Genomic DNA, 25,312 nt, shown 5'->3' with positions numbered 1-25,312 from the left:
TCCTAGGTAAAATCTTTAGGGATTTACATTTGGCCAGGTATAGGCGCTGGCTCCTATATGATTGTTAGGTATGGGGATCCCTTTTTGAAAAGTGACTTTGAAACTTGTTGGCAAAGAGTAGTTTTGCGTTTGATAAATGGTATGAGATTCTCTGACAAGAAAGGTCATTGGCGTGGGATGACTTTTCAAGATAATGCATGGTGATTGGTTCCTGTATGGCGATGTTTATACATAGAACGGCTTTGTGATTGGCGATTGGAATGTGAGTTTGTAAACTACTGATGAATGGGTAAAGACCTTGGGATTTGCGCGCCTATATAACATAGTAGAATCGTTTGTGGTACGACCGGTGATTAGAGCGTGTTAGAGTGCTTGGGAGAGTCAAGTGACGATCGGGTGTTCAAGTCATCACTGGTAATGTTGGCATTATATTAAATCAGTATAGCGAGCCATAAAAAGTTTCTGTATTAGGGTAGGTGTGGTTTGAGGCAAATCATGACGTCATGCCGTGGCGTCCCATAGTTGGGACGTTGAGGCGTGTGTTTAAGCACGTAAGGGTGGGGACCAACAGGAAACGCTTTAAAAGGCGGCAGTTCAGGAAAAGTTAAGTATTGGGGACCCTTACTGTTCAATATATTTATAAATGATCTGGAAAGAAATACGACGAGTGAGATAATCAAATTTGCAGATGACACAAAATTGTTCAGAGTAGTTAAATCACAAGCAGATTGTGATAAATTGCAGGAAGACCTTGTGAGACTGGAAAATTGGGCATCCAAATGGCAGATGAAATTTAATGTGGATAAGTGCAAGGTGATGCATATAGGGAAAAATAACCCATGCTATAATTACACAATGTTGGGTTCCATATTAGGTGCTACAACCCAAGAAAGAGATCTAGGTGTCATAGTGGATAACACATTGAAATAGTTGGTGCAGTGTGCTGCGGCAGTCAAAAAAGCAAACAGAATGTTGGGAATTATTAGAAAAGGAATGATGAATAAAACGGAAAATGTCATAATGCCTCTGTATCGCTCCATGGTGAGACCGCACCTTGAATACTGTGTACAATTCTGGTCGCCGCATCTCAAAAAAGATATAATTGCGATGGAGAAGGTACAGAGAAGGGCTACCAAAATGATAAGGGGAATGGAACAACTCCCCTATGAGGAAAGACTAAAGAGGTTAGGACTTTTCAGCTTGGAGAAGAGACGACTGAGGGGGGATATGATAGAGGTGTTTAAAATCATGAGAGGTCTAGAACAGGTAGATGTGAATCGGTTATTTACTCTTTCGGATAGTAGAAAGACTAGGGGGCACTCCATGAAGTTAGCATGCGGCACATTTAAAACTAATCAGAGAAAGTTCTTTTTTACTCAACGCACAATTAAACTCTGGAATTTGTTGCCAAAGGATGTGGTTCGTGCAGTTAGTATAGCTGTGTTTAAAAAAGGATTGGATAAGTTCTTGGAGGAGAAGTCCATTACCTGCTATTAAGTTCACTTAGAGAATAGCCACTGCCATTAGCAATGGTTACATGGAATAGACTTAGTTTTTGGGTACTTGCCAGGTTCTTATGGCCTGGATTGGCCACTGTTGGAAACAGGATGCTGGGCTTGATGGACCCTTGGTCTGACCCAGTATGGCATTTTCTTATGTTCTTATGTTGTGTGGCACAGTTAAAAGATCTTGTAAAAAAGAGAAGCTTGTAAAAATGGTCCACTATTGACGGGGTAGAGGAAGTTCTACAGCATTGGTAAGTGTGCAGATGGGGAATGGCTTTTTCGGTTTTCTTGGTATAGCTGTTTTAACTTACTAGCATTAAGCCTGATGTTCAGTCTAAATGTTTTGGTTTTTACAGATTGAGATAAGTCTGCGTCGAGAAAGGATTAGTCTTTTGAACCATTAAGCACAGAAGTTTTCAAAAATCTGGGAGAGTGCCTATGTCGTCAAGCAGTCTGTTGTAATGATTGAGCACAAAGTATTTTGAGGTAAAATTTGTTAAGGATATATAGTTATACGTGTGTCCTATGGTCTTGCATCTAAAATATAGATTTGGTTCTCTCAGTGGTTGCAGTCCCCCTGAGGAAGCTAACGCAAGTGAAACAGGGGCCGCTTGTCGGGGCTAGACCACGTGAAACAACATCAATAATCAAGTTGAAAACGGATATCCAAAAGAGAAGCCAACAGCTTCTTCAAAAAAATAAGCTAATCGCACCGAAAACGCTGAGCCCCGCCTACAAGCACAGCGCCTCCAATCAGGTACCACCACTCTGGGGCTTTAAATTTAGACACACTTTCGACGCCGCGCGCCGAGCGTCGCGCGCCGAAGGAGCAAGACAAAGGGGCTTGCCCCTTTGTTCAGCCCCGAGGGTGCCCCGACCCATACCCTCAGAAGCGATCACTTTCTTAATACCTGTAACTATTAGTTAAAGACCCTGATCCTAACGGAGTCTACTGCCTGACAACAATCATTATAGCTTTTCCAGCTACCAGCAACCATCCAGCAGACATCTAGCCTCATTCAGCCTCTCCAATAGATATCCTCTCTAACATCCATCCAGCATCCAGCAGCCATCCTCTCAAGCAGCCTTCCTCTCCAGCTTCCAACTACCATCATCTCCAGCAGCCTTCCTCTTTAGCAGCCATCTTCTCCAGCATCCAGCAGACATCCTCTCCAGCAGCCATCCATTATTCAGTAGTCATCCTCTATAGCATCCATTCAGCTCCCAGAATCCTTCCAGTTTCCTCAGTACTCAGACTCTCCAGCTAACCTCATGAATACCTACAATATCCCAATCATTCAATTTCGAAGGAGAATTTCCATAATCAACTCCACCAACATCATACAAAAAAGAATTATTCCAATTATGACTTCACCTTTAAACCAACTACTAGGCCTTACATTACTCTCAGTTACCCTTTTCAACGCACAATCTCTCTCAAAAAAATCTCATATACTCAATGATTTCCTTTTAGACACTAATCCTGACATATGTGCAATCACAGAGACTTGGTTAAAATCTACAAACTCAGTAATCATTAATCAACTACCCATACAATCATATGACATCTTTTCAATTCCCAGGCTGAAGAAAAGAGGTGGGGGCCTATTTCTTGCAGCGAAGAAAGGCCTAAAAATAACCTTACAACATTCAAGCCAATTTGCTAATATAGAATGTGCATACTTCAAATCTAAACATATACAAATTTGCCTAATCTATGCTCCACCTGGAATTCTTGATGCTGATCCATCTCCTACCATTGAATACATTGCTAAACACATCAACTATGACTCTCCTGCTTTAATAATGGGTGACTTCAACCTTCATGTAGATTCGGCTAATCTCTCACACAACTGTGAAATTTTCTTATCTTCACTTCAAAACATGGGTTTTACACAGATCATTAAAAACTCAACTCACAAAGCAGGCCATATCTTGGACTTAATTTTCATTAATGAAGGTATCTCTCTTGCTTCTACTCCATCTTGTAATCCAGTACCCTGGTCGGACCACCAAATTATTACCACATCACTCGAAATAGCTAACGCTCTTCCCCCATCCTTCCCAAAAACTACAGTTCATTTCAGAAAACCATGTTCTACAGAAGTCCTAACTAATCATCTTGAAAAGGAACTTCCACTGCTAGACGTCGCAAATGCAACTTCCGCCATTAATTCTTGGCATGCTATTATTAACAAAGTTGCAGACCAAACCTGCCCCCTAACCACTAAGGTGACTCACAAAGCACAAGACAATAGAAAACCCTGGTTCACACCGGAACTGAAAGCAATCAAACTTCATCTCAGAAATAAAGAACATATTTGGCGGAGAAATCCTTCTCCCTCAACTTTAGCAAGCTACAAATCCACCCTTAATAATTACAGAAACTCTATTCTCAAAGCAAAGAGAATTTTTCGCAAAAAAAATCCACCACTTCATTTTCGATTCTAAAGCTCTCTTTTCCTACATTTCTGCCCTCACAAAACCACTACCACCATCAATTCCTGATGATCACGCTCTCAGCAAAGCGAATGAATTGGCCAACTTTTTCGTAAACAAAATTACTAATCTTACCATGCAGTTTACTACTCACAATTCTTCCAACCCCTGTCAGACAAAGCCATTACCACAGACGACGGCCAGGTTAAACTCTTTTGAAACCACTTCCTCTCTTGAAGTGGAAAATATTTTGAAAAAACTTAAACCTTCATCTCATCCTCTAGATTCCATCCCATCAAATCTCCTCATTTCAATTCCAAATACTATTGCCAAACACATTGCAAAAATCATCAACTGTTCGCTATCTCAAGGATTAGTTCCTGATTCTCTAAAACAAGCTATTTTGAAACCTCTCCTAAAAAAACCCAATCTATCTACTACTGACCCAGCTAATTTCCGCCCTATTGCCAACCTGCCTTTCATAGCCAAGATCATGGAGAAAATAGTGAATAAACAACTCACAGAATATTTGGAAGAACACTTGATTCTATCACCTTCACAATATGGTTTTCGTAAATCTCTAAGCACGGAATCACTTTTGATTTCACTTACCGATTCCATCTTAATGAACATGGATAACAAACAATCACACCTCCTGATTCTCCTTGATCTGTCGGCTGCCTTTGACACAGTCAACCATGTAATTCTGCTTGATAGACTCAAGGATATAGGCATATCGGGCTCTGCATTAAACTGGTTCCGTTCCTTCCTGCATAATAGATCATTCAAGGTAAAAATCAATAACAATCTATCAAATTCAACCAGTTCCAAATTGGGTGTTCCACAAGGATCAGCACTTTCTCCTACCCTTTTCAATATCTACCTGCTTCCTCTCTGCCTCCTACTAACCAAGATGAAAATCAAGCATTACATCTACGCGGACGATATCCAAATTCTCATCCCCATTAAGGATTCTTTACAAAAAACTGTCTCCTTTTGGAACAATTGCTTCCAGGAAATCAGCGCTTTACTCTTTAAAATTAACCTAGTCATTAATAAAGACAAGACAGAATTCCTTATCTCTCATGATGAAAACCTTCTTACTAAAGAAACTATCTTTCACCCAAATGCGCAACCTCAGGCTGATAACCATTCTCCTCAACACTCTTCAACAATACCTGATAACTTCAAAAATTCCTCGTTTGTAAGAGATTTAGGCACTTTCTTGGATAACCAATTCAATTTTAAAAAATTTGTCAACAATACGACTAAAGATTGCTTTTTCAAATTACAAGTCCTTAAAAAAACTTAAACCTCTTCTACACTTCTTTGATTTCCGTCTGGTCCTTCAAGCAATCTTACTTACAAAAATTGATTACTGTAACTCTTTGTTGTTCGGTCTCCCTGCTGTAACTATAAAACCATTACAAATGTTAATGAATTCAGCTGCCAGGGTTCTGTCAAACTCATCGAGGAGGGATCACATCACTCCAATACTTTACAACCTCCACTGGCTCCCCATCAAATATAGAATCATCTATAAAAGTACTTACCATCACACATAAAAACCTACTCAATCTTGCCCCTCTAGATTTTACTTTCCAAATTAGTCATAATTATTCCACTAGACCCTTGAGAAAAGCATACCTAGGGACCCTCTTCATCCCTCAAGCTAAAACAACTCTAAGAAAAAGGGCCTTCTAACTGGAACTCTCTCCCTCCAGAACTCCGACAAGAGACTTGCCCTATCTCGTTTAAGAAGAAACTTAAAACGTGGTTATTCAAGCTTGCTTTTCCAGAACCTTCTTGTTAGCTCATAGCATTACCTCCTTCTTTAGCTACACCTCTCTGCTTATCTCTCACTTTTTTGGTTTGCTTTGTTTTTTGTTTTTAGTCTCTTTTTTTTTTTTCAGGTTCCCTGGAAGAATCCTTCAGTTACTCTCAACCTATCTAAGTTCAACACAAGGACATCAAATGTTCACTTTGATTACCATTTAATTCAATTTTGTATAATTAGTTGACTCTCTTGACAATGTTATTTAATGTTGCATAATTGTTCATTGTTTTATGTAATGCCTTTTAGCAAGTTTCTTCTTGTTCTATGTAAACCGGTTTGATTTGCATCTAATGTAGGAAGATCGGTATATAAAAACCAAAAATAAATAAATAAAATTTTGCCAGGGGTCAGCTACAGAATGAAGAAGTGTTGTAATATGTGTTAAATTGGCATCCCATGTATAAGAGTTGGGAAATAGGAGTGGGGGTTGGGTATATAAAGATTGTAAGTGGATGTGTCCACAGGGAATTTAAGAAAAATTTTGCATTGAAGGTATATTGCAACATTGTACAGACTCGTTGAGTCCTATATGCTGACCTCTGTATATGTATTTGTATGATTTTAGGGTGTGAATGAGTGTGTGTGTATGGATATTTTATGGACACATTTCTAAGAATAATATTGATAATAAAGTTGTACACTTCTCTTATGATTTGTTGTGTCAATATGATATGCATGTATTGCTATCTAAGAATGTAAGAATGCAATAAATTAAAAAAAAAAAAAAAAGAAAAATGTGTAGCGGTGATCGTGTCACTGCTTCATAGATGTCTATGAGAGGTACTAGATAGAGAGAGGCAGTCTAGGTTATCTTATGTAAGTGATGTGTATTTAAGACTACAGAAAGCAGTTGTGACTTTCCATTACCGCTAAAATGGATATAATTGGATATCGTAGTGGATGAAATGCTTGCCGTCACTGGACACTCTTGTGCGTTTGGATTGACTAAGAGACCGTTGTGAGGTCGATTGGGTGGCAGAGAGTGCACAGGTTGCAGTATGGTAGTGCACAAGTACAATCAAGGCGTGTCAACCTCTCCTTATTGTTAATTGTAAGAGGTTTGGATGGAACACGAATTAGGTGGTGGGTAGGTTAATGTAGAAATGGGGCAGTACATCAGTATATAACTTTGGGTAAGTGTTCAAGGTTACCCTGCCGTGGTGAAATTGAAGACAAGGAGGGTAGTGAACCCGTGGTTGTAATTCACTGGTCTTCTTGTAGAAGGGAAATGGAATAGGAAAAAAAAAAAAAAACACACAGTTATGCGAGGAGCAAAGGTGACAAGTGTGTAGAGGTGCAAGGAATAACAGCATTAGCTGTTCAAGATTTATGTTCATGTACCATGGCACCGGTGGTTGTGTAAAGTGATGTAGGCATAATAGGCCGTACATGAAGAGGTATAACAATGAGTAACATGAAAGTGGTGCTTCCTTTATATGAAGGTAATAAGCCGTAATGGAGCTTACAGGAACTCATAGTGAGGAGTTGCATTGCCTTTGCTGCCGCGATGGAGGCAGAACAGAAACAGCCAGGTAGGTTGATGAACACGCAGATGCACAGCAGGACAATCTGCCTGATACTTGAATGTGATTGAGAGTTGTCCTGAGGATAGGAGAAAAAAATGCAGATAAACCAGCTCGTCAATGTCCATGCCTTAAGGTGTAGGGAGGCATGGAGAAGATGTTTCCTCAGTCTAGTGAAGAAACCAGGAGCTGTGTCCAGGAGAATTGGGTTGCGGATCAAAAGCCGTCCTAGGTAATCGTACCCTGGACGTCTTGGTTATATTGGCAGGATGAGAAATAGATGTGCATCTGCGATATGGCAGAATCTTCTGGTCTGCTTTGCATCTCTGGAGTCACCGAGAGATGAGTGGGAGAAGACAAAGGGAATACATAAATATGTATGTGACCAACTGATGAAAAGTTAGAGTTTGAGTGAACTCAGAATCTAATAAAGCTCTGCATTTTCCTGTTGTACAGTGCTGCAAGAGACCTGTATTAGTGAGAAGTCTTAGTGAGTGAATGTTTGGAGTTACGTCCCCCTTTGTGGTGGTGAAAGTGATGGAATTTGTCTGGGAACGGAATAGACCATGTCAGGTAAATAATTTATGGAAAAAAAAAAGAGATGGATATACATTGAGCATGATCCAGATTCCGAATGCCACTTCATAGATGTTTCAGGAACTGGGTACTTTTTTTTGTTTTTACACAATGCAAGAGATTCATGTGAATCCTGACTCTCATACCCTTGTAGGGAATCTTGAGGAATATGTGCAGAGCATGTTATTTACGAAGTCGATAGAACTTGACTCTGGAATTTGCACGCATGTTGAGGTGAGGTTACCTGATGTCATAGGGAAGTCAAGGATGAGCTCGCTAAACATGTCAATGGAAGAAGTTACCATTGTGAGTCCATTTCTGGTTTGTTTGGTTTTTTGCAGACCAAGCAACGTGAGGTCAAGAAATGTAGAAATGGAGTCCATTGGTGCTTGAGATCGTATCGCAGGTGGAGGATATGTAGCATGGAGTTTCAATCTCTTCACTTTTGAAAGAGCGGACTCTACTTCGATAGAGTTATGAGAATTTCACTGAGTCGTAAATAGCGGAATTGCGCATCCTATATTTTAAGTCCGTTTTCAGAGACGCAGGTCCAGTAAAGAAAGGCTTTTCCCACATCTTGTGCAAAGCAGTTTAAAATATTGTGTGGAGCAAAGCCATGGGTTCTGGTGGCATTTCAAAACTTTTCAAAATGCCTAGAACCTCTGATCTGGGATTTTTTCTGTTTCTATATTTAATAGATTTCCCACCTTCTCTATAAACTTTGCATTGGTCAAGTCTTCCAGTGGAGTATAGGGTTCTGGAAGACCGGGGTGGAAGAACTGGGCAATGACGTTGACCACTGAGAAGTTGGGCTATCTGGACATGCTGGGGTCGGAGACAATGCAGGTGGCTGAACTGGCTATATGGGACTCTGAGGCCGGTGCTGACAGAACGACCTGCAGGCCGTGGATGAGAGGACTGCAAATCTTGAAAGGTATTTAGCGCCTGGGAAATTTGAAGCATAGCTATAGAGGCTAGATGAGTCTGCAGATGTGATGGGAGTGGTGTTTGAGGGAGAGCTGCCAGAAGAAGATCCTGAGGTGTTGCTGAAGACCACTTATGTTTTTGTGTAGATGGCTCTATGGTCTACTATGAGAGAGTGATGAACAGTTTGAGAGTAAATCACCACTGAGCGAACGAGCTCTAGACTCGTCTAGAGCAGTGTTTCCCAACCCTCTCCTGGAGGCACACCTAGCAGGTCAGGTTTTCAGGATTGCCGCAATAAATATGCATGAGATTGATTTGCATACCCTGGGTCTCCAATGTATGCAAATCTCTCTCATGCATATTCATTATGGATATTCTGAAAACCTGACTGGTTAGGTGTGCCTCCAGGAGAGGGTTGGGAAACACTGGTCTAGAGGATCCAGATCCAAAAAAAAAAAAAAAAAGGGTTAAACGTCCACAGAGTCTATATCTGGCTGTGGGGCAATCAAGAGGAAAGGCGCTTGAAGGATATGTTTAGTTTTCTGGGTTCTTTTGTGAGGTTGTATGTCACTTGGAGGTAGTGCCAGGCTTCAGGAAGTTGTAGTATGCGGTGTTATAGATGTTTTGACCGGCGTCCTCATGAGTAGATGCAGTGTGCTGTGATTGTTTACAGTGCTTTGAAGCGGTAAGCACCGGTGTGTCGTGCTCTGACATTTGCTGGCGCTTTGGGTCTGTTGTGTCGACTTAGACGCATGGGGGTGAGTGGGAACAAGCCTCTGTATCCCACTAGGCTCATGAGGGGGTTTAGGAGGGAAAACCTCAACCCCTTTTAGCAGCGGTTTGTTTTTCAAACCTGGCTGTTTGATGGTCTCCCAGCTCCAGTGATGCAGCTCTTTTAGAGGGTTTCTTCTGTTTCTTCACCGGTCCAGGTGAAGATTGTGTAAAGGGCGCCCTCAAACGCGCTATACGTTCCACGTGTTGCCTCTGGACCCGGGGAGACATCCGAGCACAGTCTCTGCAGGAGGCTTGGTATGCTCCGGGCCCAGGCATATGTAACAATTATGTACATCAGATATGGACATAATTTTGCCACATTGGCAGTATTTAAAACCAGATGGCTTAGGAGCCATCACTGCCAAAAAGTGAATCGCAAAAAATTTGAAAAATTTGCAAAAAATTGATGAGGCGAGAGAGAAAACTCCACGTGCTATCGGCTCACGGAAAAAAAAAAAAAAAAAAAAAAGAGACTGAGGAGAGAAATGGATTCGCGTGGGAAGACGACTGCGCAGACGTACAGAGTTAAAAACTGTCACTATCTGAGAGAAACTCCGCCTACTTCCCAGTCGCATTGACGCTCCCAGACAGCATGGCTAATTCAGTCCTGCTATCGAAGGGAAAGCCTCACAATGCAAGATTAATAACTAGAATACAGGATTTTATTTATTTATTTAACATCTCTTCTATACCGATGTCCGTTCGCACATCGCATCGGTTCACAGATAACAAGAACTTTTGGGCAGAGCCCTTACAAAGAACGGATATATACAATAAACTTTGGGGCGTAGCCCTTAACAAAACCAGGGAAAACAATACACGGGAGGGGAAGAAATATGATTGATTTATAGACTATATATATATATATATATATATCTATAAACAACTATAAACATAAAAGTTCCGTAAGTTCAATGTACCAAACTCAGAGACAAACTCAGAGGATGAGCAGAAGGAGGAGATTTTTTTTCCAAAAAGGCTAAGAAATATTTATACATATGGCTAAGATCTTACTGAATAAAAAAACAATGACTGGAGAAAAAGTTAAATGCATTTTTCACATTTTCTTTGTTACAAAAGCTCCTCAGGTGAGTCCATGTATTCACACTTCAAATCTGAAGTAATTTAATAATGTACTCATTTAAACTGATACCCTAGGAAACATGTATCACAAATATGTTTGTGATCCTGAGCTTCAGTTATAAATTTTAAACTGCACACATTTGGCATGAGGACTCAAATTAAAAAAAAAAAAAAAAAATTAAAATAAAAAAAAGTCAACCTACTTCTATTTTCACTCTCCTGTGAAGTGCTATCAGACTACAGTAGCTGCCTGCTCCAAACGTTTTCTGGTTGTCATATTAAATTTTCCATGTCAACAGAACTATTGAGAGCATGTTTTGTTTTGGGTTTTTATTTAAATAAAATTTTGTATCCTGCTCTATCCACTGATCATATGTATTGATGTTACCCACCCCAACTACAAACAGATGAACAACAAAACTACAAAATATAATAGCTGTGTCCAGCACGCAAAATCCATACCAGCAAACCTTATCATATCCTTCAATTCAGTACCCTAACAGAAATCTAATAATTTAAATATTTCATGCTTGCAGGCACTTGTTGCCAACTAACAGCTGTTCCTGTCCATGGTATTAACTTTTTTAATACATTAGTATTGTAGTAAACTACATATTGTCACTCTCCTCTTCATGTAAAATGCCACCCTTGAATTATCCAAAATATTTTTGTACTAAAGAAGAAAAAAAAAAAGATACTAACAGGCTGAGATAAAAAAAAAAGTTGGAGGTATGAAATACTTAAATGTTCCATGCAAACTTCACATTATGTACAGTAACCCACAGACGTCCTTTCATTCATCTCACCTGATTCTCCTCCTCACACTGTCTTGCACCCCAAAATGTGTTATCAACCCTGGGTAGTGAGAGATTTATACTCTTAGCAATCATCTCTAATAAAGGTCAGTGACGCCATCCTACTGTGACATCAGCACATGACAAGTTCCCCCCCTCCTTCTCAGTTACAGAGCTAAGGAGACCGTGAGCTGAACAGGTTCTCGGTGGCAGTGTATGGCTGAATGGAGAAGGTACAGAGAAGGGCAACCAAAATGATAAGGGGAATGGAACAGCTCCCCTATGAGGAAAGACTGAAGAGGTTAGGGCTGTTCAGCTTGGAGAAGAGACGACTGAGGGGGGATATGATAGAGGTGTTTAAGATCATGAGAGGTCTAGAACGGGTAGATGTGAATCTGTTATTTACTCTTTTGGATAATAGAAAGACTAGGGGACACTCCATGAAGTTAGCATGGGGCACATTTAAAACTAATCGGAGAAAGTTCTTTTTTACTCAACGCACAATTAAACTCTGGAATTTGTTGCCAGAGGATGTGGTTCGTGCAGTTAGTGTAGCTGTGTTTAAAAAAGGATTGGATAAGTTCTTGGAGGAGAAGTCCATTACCTGCTATTAAGTTCACTTAGAGAATAGCCACTGCCATTAGCAATGGTTACATGGAATAGACTTAGTGTTTGGGTACCTGCCAGGTTCTTGTGACCTGGATTGGCCACTGTTGGAAACAGGATGCTGGGCTTGATGGACCCTTGGTCTGACCCAGCATGGCAGGTTCTTATGCTCTTAATGTGTTGCCAGGCCCATTACCCTGTACCTAAATGTGTGCATTTCAAAGCCACTAGAGCTGTATGTACTTTAAATGAATCCTCTTTCACCCATCCCTCCCCAATGAAGACTAGGCGAAGCACAATCCCGTGTCAGGGCACAGTGTTGTAACTATTACCACACTTTGCACTATAGAAGGGCAGGTAAGAAAGGGTGGATCACTAAAATATATATAAATATAATCATCGAAAGAGATTATTATTATTATTATTGAAACGTGTGTAAGAAATAGCCAGGCATGGTTATATCTGCGCATATACCTGCTAAAAATGTAACATTTTGTAACCCATTAAAGCTTTTATTTTTAAGTCTTCAGGAAAAACATTAAACAAAAAAAAGGGGGATTTATACTACTTAACATAAAAGGCATTTTTAAAAGCAAATAGCCTTTTAAATGAGACATTTGAAGTATGAGCCGCATTGTTTTTAAAAACGTTTGCGTTCTCATACCAGGAAAAAAAAAAAAAGATTTGGTTTATAAAATAAAAATTAAAAAACACAAGATAAGCGGGTTTGCAGGGCTAAATACAATAAAAAGTAAAGTTACTGACCTGGGCGACGTCGTGGATTCTGTCAGGGAAAGGGGAGGCCCGGCGGCGGCGGCGGCGCCGGTTACCCACTCACACCAGAGAGGCACAAAACGAGATCTGTTTTTAAACGCAAAAAGTTAAATAACCGTCACTCTCCCTTTTGTTTTTTGCAGGATAGGGAACCGCACAAGCCTCGGCCGGTGGGGGCTGTCACTGAGAGCCGGTTCCGGAGCTCAGCCCCTTCTTCACCTCAACGCTCACCCGCGGCGGTTTTTCCTTCCCCACGGCGCGGAGACTCCTCCGAGCCTACACCGTGGCGAGAGCAGGGAAACGCCGGCTGCCCTTCCCTTCCCTTCCTCCTCCTCCGTGAGGTGTCTTTATATCATTAATTAATTCCTTGTTTTAAATTCCCCGCCACTGCCCGCGGCCTCTCATTTGCTCTCGCGGGCGGCCGCACAAAATGGCGCCGGGGGAGGGGCGGCTTCCCCGAGAGGCTGCGAGCGAGGCCTCCTCGTCGTCGTCGTCGTCGTCTCTTTCTTTCCTCTCCTGACTCTCGTGCATTAAACGTTGCAAGGAATAACTTCCGATTTTAAACTTTTTTTTTTTAATTGCGATGAAAGTTAAAACGTCCTAAAACGAGAGGTGCGGAGAACCAAACGAGCGGCTGAGCCAGAGATCCTGCGGGCTGGAGCGGAGGCGGAAACCAGAGACTGGCGCTTGGGTTTTGAAAGTATAATATATATATATATATTTTTTTTTTATTTAATGTATTTTATTATTGAACGTGTCTGTTATTTAATTGCCTGATTAAAGGCTGTTTCTAGGTGAGGGAATCGATCAGGCTGTGAGAAATAGGCGTCTGGCAATCTGCTAAATTGAAAAAGTGGCCCTCGCAGAGCTGATGGGGAGCGCCTTGCGATGCCCGTGCTGAGCTTGGGCGGCCTCGGGTACCAATTTAGAGTCCGGCGCAATAATGGGCGCGCAGCAAAGCGCAGAGTTTTATCCGTTCTTGTGTGAAACAGAGAAATGACGGCAGAAGAAGACCAAACGGCCCATCCAGTCTGCCCAGCAAGCTTTGCACATTTTTTTCTCACATACTTATCTGTTACTCTTGGTTCTTAGAACATAAGAAAATGCCATGCTGGGTCAGACCAAGGGTCCATCAAGCCCAGCATCCTGATTCCAACAGTGGCCAATCCAGGCCATAAGAACCTGGCAAGTACCCAAACACTAAGTCTATTCCATGTAACCATTGCTAATGGCAGTGGCTATTCTCTAAGTGAACTTAATAGCAGGTAATGGACTTTTCCTTCAAGAACTTATCCAATCCTTTTTTGAACCCAGCTACACTAACTGCACTAACCACATCCTCTGGCAACAAATTCCAGAGCTTTAGTGTGCGTTGAGTGAAAAATAATTTTCTCTTAGTCTTAAATGTGCTACTTGCTAACTTCATGCCCCCTAGTCCTTCTATTATTCGAAAGTGTAAATAACCGAGTCACATCTACTCGTTCAAGACCTCTCATGATCTTAAAGATCTCTATCATATCCCCCCTCAGCCGTCTCTTCTCCAAGCTGAACAGCCCTAACCTCTTCAGTCTTTCCTCATAGGGGAGCAGTTCCATCTCCTTTATCATTTTGGTTGCCCTTCTCTGTACCTTCTCCATCACAACTATATCTTTTTTGAGATGTGTCGACCAGAATTGTACACAGTATTCAAGGTGCGGTCTTACCATGGAGCGATACAGAGGCATTATGACATTTTCTGTTTTATTCACCATTTCCTTCCTAATAATGCCTAACATTGTTTGCTTTTTTGACTGCCGAGCACACTGAGCCAACGATTTCAAAGTATTATCCATTATGATGCCTAGTGAGGGCTCGACTGATCAGAGGAGAGTACAGACTTGATAGGGATTGAGGGAGAGATGCAGGAAAGTATAAACTCGGAGAGGGAGAGAGCAGGAACTTGCAAATTGATTGGGGACAGTGGAGACTTGGCATTTAGATAGGAGTATGACTGAAGGGTTTGAGGTGGGGCTACATAAATGAGATGACTGTAAGAGAAGGGTAGCTTAAGGGTGGGAGTAAGAGGCAGAGGAAAGGGGGCTGAGGAGGGGTGAGAGGCAGTAGAAATGTAAAGGTCTGTGATGTAGGTGAGAGATGTGTCAGATGAGGAAATAAGAGGGGTCATGGGAGGCTGGGTGGATAAGAGACAGAACAAAGGGGATGGAGGGGATTAGCAAGAAGCAAGGGGCTGTTGAGGGCATGAGAGTAGAAAAACAGATGAGACCTGGGAAAGGGGTGAATACAGAGATTAGAACTGGGAATATTAGGGAATAGTTAAAATATGAGGCATAAGAGCTGAAGAACAAGTGAGAGACAGGGGAATGAGAGGGTTATGTAAGAGGTGTGAGAGTGGAGTGTTGGGTTCGGTGGTCCATGGGTCCAACCCACAGATTGCTGCTGCTCTTACATCCGGCCATCTGTCCTTAGCAGCCACTTCTGATGCTGGAGCAGGCCCACAAATGCTGCTTAGCTGACCGCCCTGTCTGAGAGGCCTATCCAATGGATGGGAGAGCGACACCGATGCTGGATTGCCTTAGGCACACGTGCCCCCGACTTCCTACAATTCAAAGGGCCCGTGGCGCACGCTGATGATATCAGGGCTCCCTTCCTCTCTCTCTCTCTCTCTATATATATATATATATCTATAAATCATGACATCTTAATCAACCTCCTCAAAAATATCGGCATCACTGGAACTGCCCTACTTGACTACAATCTTACCTACAAAACAGACACTACACTGTCACCCTAGGTAATCATGAATCGGACCCCATCAGTCTCAACCGTGGTATCCCCCAAGGCTCCTCTTTATCTTCCACCCTTTTCAACATCTATATGCTCCCTCTAGCCAAACTCCTCACCAACCTCGGACTCACTCACTATATCTATGCCGATGATGTTCAAATTCTCATCCCATTCACAGACTCCATCCCGAAAGCTCTTCAATCTTGGGACTCTTGCCTTTCCGCCATCAATCAGCTCCTTACTAACATGAACCTCACACTTAACCCACACAAAACTGAACTACTTATCATCTCTACTAACCCGACCCTCCATGCTAAACCCCCCCCCACTCCCTATCCCAGTCTCCACACATGCCAGAAACTTCGGAATCATCATAGATGACCAACTCTCTAAAACCATTCATCAAAGCCACCCTAAAGGAATGTTATTATAAACTACACACGATTAAGAAACTAAGACCTCTACTACACTTATCTGACTTCCGTACAGTACTTCAATCCATTATATTCTCCAAAATCGATTACTGTAATTCACTGCTCCTCAGCCTCCCCACCTCTATCACCAAGCCTCTACAACTCCTGCAGAATGCCACAGCCCGAATCCTAACCATTACTCGTAAAAGAGACCACATTACCCCCATACTAAAAGATCTACACTGGCTTCCCATCAACTCAAGAATACAATACAAATCCCTATCCCTCATACACAAATCCTTAATTAATGAAAACACACACTGGCTTAAACAACCTTTCCAAATCCACACCACCAACAGACCAACACGCACCATCCACCAAGGTACCTTACACCTCCTCTCCCTTAGACTCACAAAACTTGCTTCTACAATGAAAAGAGCATTCTCTCTAGCTGGTCCAACCTTATGGAACTCCATGTCCCATGACCTCCGAACAGAAACCTTCACACCCAAATTAAAAAAAAAATCTAAAAACATGGCTTTTTCCACAGGCCTTTACCTAAACTGTCCCCTCCGTACATTCCACTCATGAACTTTTTCCAACCCCCCCTGGAGCTACCCCCGTAATCTCCCTAAGCCTGAACCAACCCTAGCAGCCCACCCCAGCTTGCACTTAAGTCGAATTTCCCTTTCCCCCCTCCCCGTACTCCTCTTAATACCCTCTTTAAATCTCTTTCCTCTTCCCATCATTAGGATGTTATGATATTACAGAATCTTCCCCCTAATAATTGAATACTTATCCCTTCTACCGTAGTAGTACAAGGCCAAGTTAAATACATTCTTATGTTATTTTAATGTTTTGCTCCTTTGCTGTCAAATCTTTCTCCTACGTTCAGTTAAATGCATTCAAATGTTACTCTTATGCGTTCCATGTAACGGTTGTGCCTTGTTCCTGGCCTTCCGCCTGTTCCTTGTAAACCGGTACGATGTGCATACGGCTATCGATATATAAAAAATGTTAAATAAATATAAGGTTCTCTCCTCCTGCACTCCCCGCCTCACCAATAGGTCATCTCTTTGGAGTAATGCTTTGCCTCAGCCTTCTTCACCCAGACGTCTGTTCCTGGCTCCTGTTGTTTTCCTGTACTTCTATGTCTTCATCCTGAGTCCTTGTCTTCCTGGTCAGTCCTCCTGGTCTGCCTCCCAGTGTTCCTCCTTGTTCATGTGGCTCCTCGTCCTTCGTTCCTTCTCCTCGTTTTGGAGTTCTAGCTTATGATCCCGGCTTGGACTTGACACTGCTTAATCTCCACCTGCCTCCGACCTCTGCCAGTTTATCATTCTTGACTGATCTCTGCCTGGACTTCAACCCTAAGAGTACTCTGCCTGCCTCTGACCACAGCCTGAACTTGACTCTGATTGTCTGCCCAGACCGCTGCTTGACCTGACTCCACCTTCTTTTACTATGCTGGCCCGTGTCATCTTCTACGCAATGAATCTTCACCTCCACAGAAGCCCGCGCCTAAGTCCAGCCTGCCACGGCACCCAAGGGCTGGTATGGGTGAAGCTTCTGTTGGGCCTCTGCTTTAGCCACCGCTGCCTGCCGACTGTGGGGACCTGCAGGGCTCTTCCTTGCAGATTGCATCAACTCCGCCCTTGAGCCAAGGGTCCAATTCCACAACATGGAGAGCTAGGCTAGAAAGGCGAACGAGATGAAAAACTGGTAGGCAGGTGAAAGAAGAAGATTGCAAACTGGCTATAAATAAATAACGAAGCAGAGAAGAGAAAAGAGACATAAAAGGGAACGATTACTGTCAGAAACAAGTATTGAGGAAGACAGAAAATTGGAACAAAGATAGATGAAAACTGGAGAGAGATTGGAATCAACATGATTAGAAAATTAAAATGTCCAGACAACAAAGGTATAAAAAAATGTTTATTAATCAATTTAGTGATTGGAAAATGTCAGTTCTGGAAAATATGAATCTCATATCTTTATATTTTTCTCCATACAGAAGGAAATGTATTTGTTTCAGTGTTTCCAGTGTTACATTTCATGCAGAGTCTGGCTTCTTGGGGTTTTTTCCAGTTTAATTTGTCTTCATATTTATCTAGTTTATGGTCACGTATATGGTGAGGGTCTGTCTGTGTGCTGAATGTGACCAAGGTGCATTATTCTGTTAATGTGTAGGTCTATATAGGGTTCTCTAGCAGTCCAGCGTCTTCCGTTTTCCCAATAGGAGGTGTATTGATGTTCTTCGGCCTATTACAATATTTGCAATGCTGCCCTTTCCTAAACAATAGCCTTGCAGTGAGTTAGTATTGTTATAGTAAGGTAGGTTTCTTCTTTAGTTCTTGCGTGACCTTTTTTGCAGGATTGTGTAGCACTTCACAATGTGCATGGTAGGGGAAGGAGTTTGTGTTGCTGTTACTGAAGTTACACTGGAATATGAATGTTCATTTAACGTTTTATATTTAAACATATGTGGCTGACCCTGGGTCCCTTACTCTAGGACAAATAACAGCTTAGTGGGATTTTTCATTCCTTTTTGTCTCTCCAATGAGCTGACTGTAATTGACTATCCCAAGGGCATAAGGTAGAGCTAAAGGTAGAGAGAGCAGGCTCAGGTTGCTTTGGCTTTTGAAGAGTTAGGAGCTATTTTTCCTTTCACCCTGCTCAGTTTGAGTCTTCTACCCTAACTTGGTATTTTTTCTGTGTTCAGAGGAGATTCCTCATCAGTGCACTGACTGTCTGAGAGGGTCTGCCTCATTTTTAGAAGAGAGAGAGATTTTGGTCAGGTTTCAGTTAGTTGGTTCTAGTTCTGAGGAACACCATCAACCCTTTGGAGAGGGGATGGAGATCTGTGAGCTACCTCTCTGGTTCCTAGAGGAAACAAAGTAGTGACAACATTACCCACTGAGGGATTTTTAGACTTAGAGACATTTGGATTTTTCCCTTTTCGGTTCATGTGGAAGATTTTTTTCCCCCATCCCTCCTTACAACTTGGACTCAGGAGGGTGAGAACTTTGTTCAAGATTGGAAAGAGACTTTTCGCCCCAGAGAAGACACACAGAATTGAAAGATAGTGTGGGATAGAACATCAAGATCTAGCAACGCCCACCCAGATCACCTCCCCAAAAGGGACAAGCGCACAGGCTGTGGGGGCAAGAGCCAGATCTTGGCACTCAGGTAGGATCTTTTCGTGATTTGGAGTTCCCCATAGGATTCCTCCTCTGAGTGGACGTTGGACACGGCTGAGGAAATAACAAGCTCTCTTCCAGGAGCTAAAGAGAGGAACACAAGCACCTCATCAGACAGACTAGTTAAAATATACAGTTTCACTTATGGAAAGTATGTGGGACATTGTTGGAAATAATCAGAGACTTTTATTTCGACACTCAGTCTGCATCGAGCCTATCAGAATACAATACCAGAGAAATGCATATACTTATGGAGATACACTCTTTCACCTGGGCCAAGAGGAACTTCCTTCCCTGGGATCTGCACAAGAAGGGGTAGGATGGAGAAAGCAGCCCAGACTAAAAAAAAAAAAAAGACTTTTATGGCCCTAGGGGAAAGGTCAAACCCCACCCGGGCAAAGGGTTTCACATCTGATGTTTAAATTATGTGTTTTTACAGGATCATTCTCCAGGGTGTGCAACGCGGGGGGTGGCAGATCATGTATGGCTCCATTATCAAAAATCGTGGCGGGCACTATGGGTCAAAGCCTTGACTCTAAGTACCTAGCATTGCTGCTACAAGGACTTGATGTGCAATTAAAAGAAAGGGAGGGGATTTCAGAGTGGGTGTTGGGGTTGAGACTTGAGAAAGAGGGAAGTTAGGGGTAGAGACTACTGGAGACAGGGTGGTTGGGGGGGGGGGTGTGAGAATCTCATCCCCTGTAGCCTCACCCTTTCCCCAGATCATCTGCAACAGTTTCTCTCTTTGTGTGCCTCCTCACCTCTATCGTCATGGGAGAGAGAGAGAAACTGACTGACTGCTGGCAGGCGAGGCCGAGGGAGAGTACAATTAGCATGCTCACGTATATGCCTACCCATATTAACCTCAGGTCCTGTCAAACATGGTTTTCTGGCTAAAGGGGATGGAACAGCTTCCCTATGAGGAAAGGCTGAAGAGGTTAGCACTGTTCAGCTTGGAGAAGAGAGACGGCTGAGGGGGGATATGATAGAGGTGTTTAAGATCATGAAAGGTCTAGAACAGGTAAATATGAATCGGTTATTTACTCTTTCAGATAACAGAAGGACTAGGGGGCACTCCATGAAGTTAGCAAGTAGCACATTGAAAACAAATCTGAGAATATTCTTTTCACTCAACGCACAATTAAACTCTGGAATTTGTTGCCAGAGGATGTGGTTAGTGCAGTTAGTGTAGCTGGGTTTAAAAAAAGGATTGGATACGTTCTTGGAGGAGAAGTCCATTACCTGCTATTAATTAAGTTAACTTAGAAAATAGCAACTGCTATTACTAGCAACAGTAACATAGGATAGACTTTGTTTTTGGGAACTTGCCAGGTTCTTATGGCCTGAATTGGCCACTGTTAGAGACAGGATGCTGGGGCTTGGAGGAGCTTTGGTCTGACTCCGTATGGCATATTCTTTTGTTCTTATGACGCTTATTGCTTTTGGGTCGAGCCTGCAATTGAAGAACCAAAGAACCTTTGAGTTGTTGAATGACACCAACAAGTCTAAATCCAGTAGGTCCCAGCAGTTCACCAGGAGCAGAAAGGCCTTAGCCACCAGCTCTCATTCTCCTGGGTCCAAGTTGCTCCTGCTTAGGAAATCTGCTCTGATATCATCCTTTCTGGCAATGGGAGAGGCAGATACAAGCGGAGCAGCATCTTCTAAGCAAAACACGAGTGCATCTATCTCCAACACCTGTCAACTCTTGGTTCCACGCTGATGCATGTAAGAAAATATTGTTGCATTGTTGAACATTATCCAGACTACCAGAGTTTCTGGCTGCTTAGCAAAATGCAGGCAAGTCAAAAAACCGCTTGTGCCTCTAATCTGTTGATGTTCCACTGCTGCTCTGCTGCATTCCAGCGCCCTTACACCACCAATTCCTGACAGTGAGCCCCCCAGCCCTTCGGGCTCGCATCTGACGTGAGTACCAACCAATCTAGCAGCATCAGGGAAATTCCCTTCCTGAGATGGCCCACGTGGAACCACCAGTCCAACTGGGATCTCACCTCTAACAGAAGGAACAGCCTCACCACACAGTTCTGCGACTGCGGCCTCCATCGGGAGAGCAAGGTGTGCTGTACAAGGCAGATGTGTCCCTCACCCAGGGAACCACTTCTAATGTGGCAGCCATCAACCCCAGGACCTGTAGATAAGGTCACAGGGTTGGACGAATAGAGTTCTGCAGGAACTGAACTTTCAGCATCCTGTGAATCTTGAGATACTCCAGAATCTGAGACAGCTGCAAATTACTCTTTGCCAGATTCAACCAGTCTAGTTCCTGTAGCAAGGAAACAATCCTGTAGGAAGGGCAAAGACTATTTCAATGTCTTGGCTCCAATCAACCAGATATGGGCAAACTAGAATTCCCTCCTTACAAAGGGCCGCTGTTACCATGACCTTGGACATGGGTCCTGGACGCTATGGCTAGACCAAAAGGCAAGGCCTGAAACTGGTATTGACGATGCAGAATGGCATATCGGAGGAACCTCTTTTTCCTGCTGGATGGGAATATGCCGATATACCTCTGCCAGATCCAGAGATGTGAGGTACTCTCCTGCTTGAACCGCCATTATGACAGAGCGCACCATTTCCATCCTGAAACGCGTGACTTGTAGATGTCTGTTTATGCCCTTGAGATCCAGTATGGGCCGAAACATCCTTCCTTCTTGGGCATGACAAAATAAATGGAATTTTGGCCCTATTTTCCTGTGATTCGGGAATGGGAATCACTGCTTTCAGATTCAACAGCCGTTGTAATGTCACTGCCACTTCTACCCTCTTCTGAGGGGAGTTGCATGGAGACCATGAAAGCATCCTGAGGAATGCAAAGAAATTCTAGCACATACTCGTTCTGAATCATTTCGAGAACCCATTCATCAGAAGTAATCTGGACCCAGCTGTGATAAAACAGTTTAGATGACTACATATTTCCTGCATCACTAGGTGAGCTTGCAAACCTTCATTGGGAAGACCAAGGGATTCCACTTCCAGAGCCCTCATCCTTTCAAGGACCTTGAGGGGCAAAAGGAGTGAGACCTGCAGAAGGGACGGGATCTCTGTGAAGAACCTCCCCTATAAAAGGCTGAAAACGCTGGTAGTCTTGAAAGTGGTCACTTGCCCAAAATGTACGGAAAACTGGCTTATCTGACAAATGAGGGACCTGGATATCTCGCTTTTTACTTGCCATTTTTTTCACTTCACTCCCAAACAAAAACGAGCTTTTGAAGGGCAGCTTAGTCAGATTGGACTTTGAAATAGTATCTGTGGACAAGTTGCACAGCCACATACGAACATAAAAAATTGCCATGCTGGGTCAGACCAAGGGTCCATCAAGCCCAGCATCCTGTTTCCAACAGAGGCCAAACCAGGCCACAAGAACCTGGCAATTACCCAAACTGTATGGTCGTGTCGTTGGCTTTGCTGGCAGAGATGCATACCCCTGAACACTAAGGAATATTTGTTTGCTCAATGCACAATTAAGCTCTGGAATTCATTACCAGAGGATGTGGTAAAGGTAGTTAGTGAAGCTGGGTTTAAAAACAGTTTGGACAAGTTCCTGGAGAAAAAGTCCCTAAACTGTTTATTTAAGAAATTGAACCAGATAGACTTGGAGAAGGTCACTGCTTATGCCTGGGTGTAAGCAGCTTGGAATCTCTCTACCCCTTGGGATCCTGCCAGGCACTTGTGACATGCATTGGCCACGGTTGGAAACAGGATACCGGGCTTGATGGACCTTTGGTCTGAGTCAGTATGGTGTCTCTTATGAGATACAGAAGAGGGAAGGCTTCCTACAAACAAGATCTTCAGCATCTGAATTAGTAATGTTTTAAGTATAGAACGGGACAGCAGAGACGGCTCATTGGGTCCATGTAGTCTGCCTAATTTCATTCCTAGTGCAATGCCACCGACCACAGTTCGTCTCTGGTTTCCCCCTTCTTCACCTCGCAACCAGGGATCAACTAGAGGGATTTTGTTTTGTAGATACAAGTTCAGTTAAAAGCTGCATAAAACTAAACCTTATTATAAAAAGATTATCTGTTCATAGTAACGAACCAGAGTGCAAAATAAAAGCAGAAGTCATGTAAAAACATTTAATAGAAAAAAAAAAGCTAAAGGTACAGTTATGAACATTTGTTTTTAACAGGCATTTAAAAAAATGAATTTAGCCTCATGCTTATAAAATCGGCTAGAACACAATTTCTCTAGGGCAGTATGTTTAACCTTAACTATACATCCTGAGGTAAACTGAGGGGCCAAGTATTCAACATGGAACATGGCCCCACATGAATTTCCCCGCCTCCTCAGTTCCAGTTGGCCGTGGAAGGCAAAAAAAACATAAGAGGGGAAAATAAATAGAGCACCCAGCAATATGGAATTTTGATCCTGTACATTGGAGAAAAATCTTCTCAATGAAACACCTTAGAATTTGGTCCCGTTTTCATAGATCTCGGCCCCCTCCCTCAAGCCTTTTTTGAGCAAGGGCACTAGTTGGAATATTTTGGTCCCGACTGAAGGATTTTAGCAGTGCCTGTTGCATATATTCTGTTCAACCTTACATTCACTGGGCCAGTTTCCTTGGGGATATTAGGAGAGCAGTTTTCAAATTGGACCTAGCTAGGTTAAAAACAGATCAGCTTGGCTAGATGGGACCATTTGAGAACGGTTCCACGTCAGTGTGGGTAAAAGTACGTGGCCAGAAAGGGGCGGGCCTTGGTGGGTACAGAGAGTCTCCTCAGGTCCAAGGCCAACGCTGGCCCAGGTCCTCACAAGGAGATTCTCCCTTGGAAAATCTGTTTGTAGACTTGACCTACCATCTTCTTGACCTCTCTCAAGATCGCCCCTATGTATAGAAGCAATACAAATAAAATGTTAGCATTTCTCAAGAAATTATTGGGGGGGAAAAAAAAAGCAAGCATTTTTTTTTGTTTTTTTTTAACTTTACAAGAGATCAAACTGTCAATTTGGCTATTCTTCACTGATTTAAATGATTTTTTTTTTTTTTTAAATCTCAAACCGTGGAGAATTAAATGCCATAATGCCATGCAAAGATACACAAGCCCAACTCTAAAACATTAGAAAGCAAAGCAGGGATAGAGTTGTAGAGGGGAAAGATGACATAAATAGTTAATTAAAATGCAAAACCTGCAGAAAAAGGGCTCTCTTTATATAAAATATTTGGTCACATTCTTCCCGCCCACCCCTCAAAGAAAAGTAGAGAAGAAGAAATTAAGTTAAACTAGCATAAATGGGAAGACAGTATGCAAATAAATTCTGCACTTTGGATTTCTTTATTTCTAGTTTATAAATTGTTGAGTTCGTGTAGTGTCTGATCCAGGACTTGATGCATCCCGACATTTTCTTCTTTTGCACTGGCTAGTTTTTCTGTAAAATGAAAAGGGATAATTTAAAAAAAAAAAAAAAAAAGTGGTTAATTTGCACAAATCTTTGTTATTGGCAGAGATTCAGACCATTTAGTCTAAGAAATGTCTCAGCATAAATAAGATATTGCGCCTCTCTAGCTTTTGCTGCATTAGTAGTTAACATGACACAGGGGTTTCCTAATTGCTAAAAATTAAACATCCTTTTGTCAGATCCATCCCAACCAATTCAAGAGGTCAATGTTTGTTCCTTGAATTATCCACCATTTTCAACTTTACAACATTTCTGAATAAAATGTACTCGTGGACGTTGCCCCAAAAAGCATGGTTTGAAAATGTGCCCCCTCTATGTGAAAACCCATGACCACGGATAATGGTTTTGTTGATCAGTAACCATACATTTTTCAGAGAAAGCAGAAATTAATTCACTCACTTTGTTTCAATGTCCTGTCCTTTGAAGCCCTACGTATCACATACCTACTGCACTATGGAACCACTAACAAGAAGCTCTGGAAAATCGTCAGATTTAAGAGTTAAAGCAACAATAAGAGACTGAGTCCTCAAATCATCAACTTATCAAGTTTGCAGTTCTGTTGCTTTCCTCTTTGGGGCTTATCCCTAAGTTTTTTTGTTTTGTTTGGTACATTTTATCTTAACTGTTTTGATTTAAAAATAATGTTCCTACTCTTGCAGTCACAT

The 25,312-nt window shown here is 42.3% G+C and overlaps 2 protein-coding genes across 5 annotated transcripts in view; both read right to left on the bottom strand.

Moving 5' to 3' along the window:
• Nucleotides 1–13,361, bottom strand: part of LOC115096382 (maternal embryonic leucine zipper kinase-like) — a 47,198-nt gene extending 33,837 nt beyond the window's left edge. The window contains exons 1-2 of one of the 3 annotated variants that reach the window (XM_029610900.1): nt 13,070–13,190; nt 12,830–12,925 (exon numbers count right to left, since the gene is read on the bottom strand). The gene's annotated coding sequence lies outside the window, so the exon portion shown is untranslated. Of the gene's footprint in view, nt 1–4,556; nt 4,672–12,829 lie in introns of those variants that run through there. The other 2 variants (XM_029610903.1, XM_029610901.1) reach the window with 2 other exon arrangements.
• A 10,789-nt stretch (nt 13,362–24,150) lies between these two features.
• LOC115096380 (tropomyosin alpha-1 chain) overlaps nt 24,151–25,312 on the bottom strand; it is a 171,129-nt gene continuing 169,967 nt past the window's right edge. For both annotated transcript variants that reach the window (XM_029610897.1, XM_029610899.1), the window contains one exon: nt 24,151–24,617. In XM_029610897.1, coding sequence (XP_029466757.1) covers nt 24,535–24,617 — 83 coding nt within the window. In that variant the 3' untranslated portion in view covers nt 24,151–24,534. The remainder of the gene's footprint in view (nt 24,618–25,312) is intronic.

This window comes from Rhinatrema bivittatum, chromosome 8, assembly GCF_901001135.1.
Source record: "Rhinatrema bivittatum chromosome 8, aRhiBiv1.1, whole genome shotgun sequence".
Lineage (NCBI taxonomy): Eukaryota > Metazoa > Chordata > Amphibia > Gymnophiona > Rhinatrematidae > Rhinatrema > Rhinatrema bivittatum.
The sequence above is the reverse complement of the archived record's forward strand: the minus strand, read 5'-3'. Positions and strand labels throughout refer to the sequence as shown.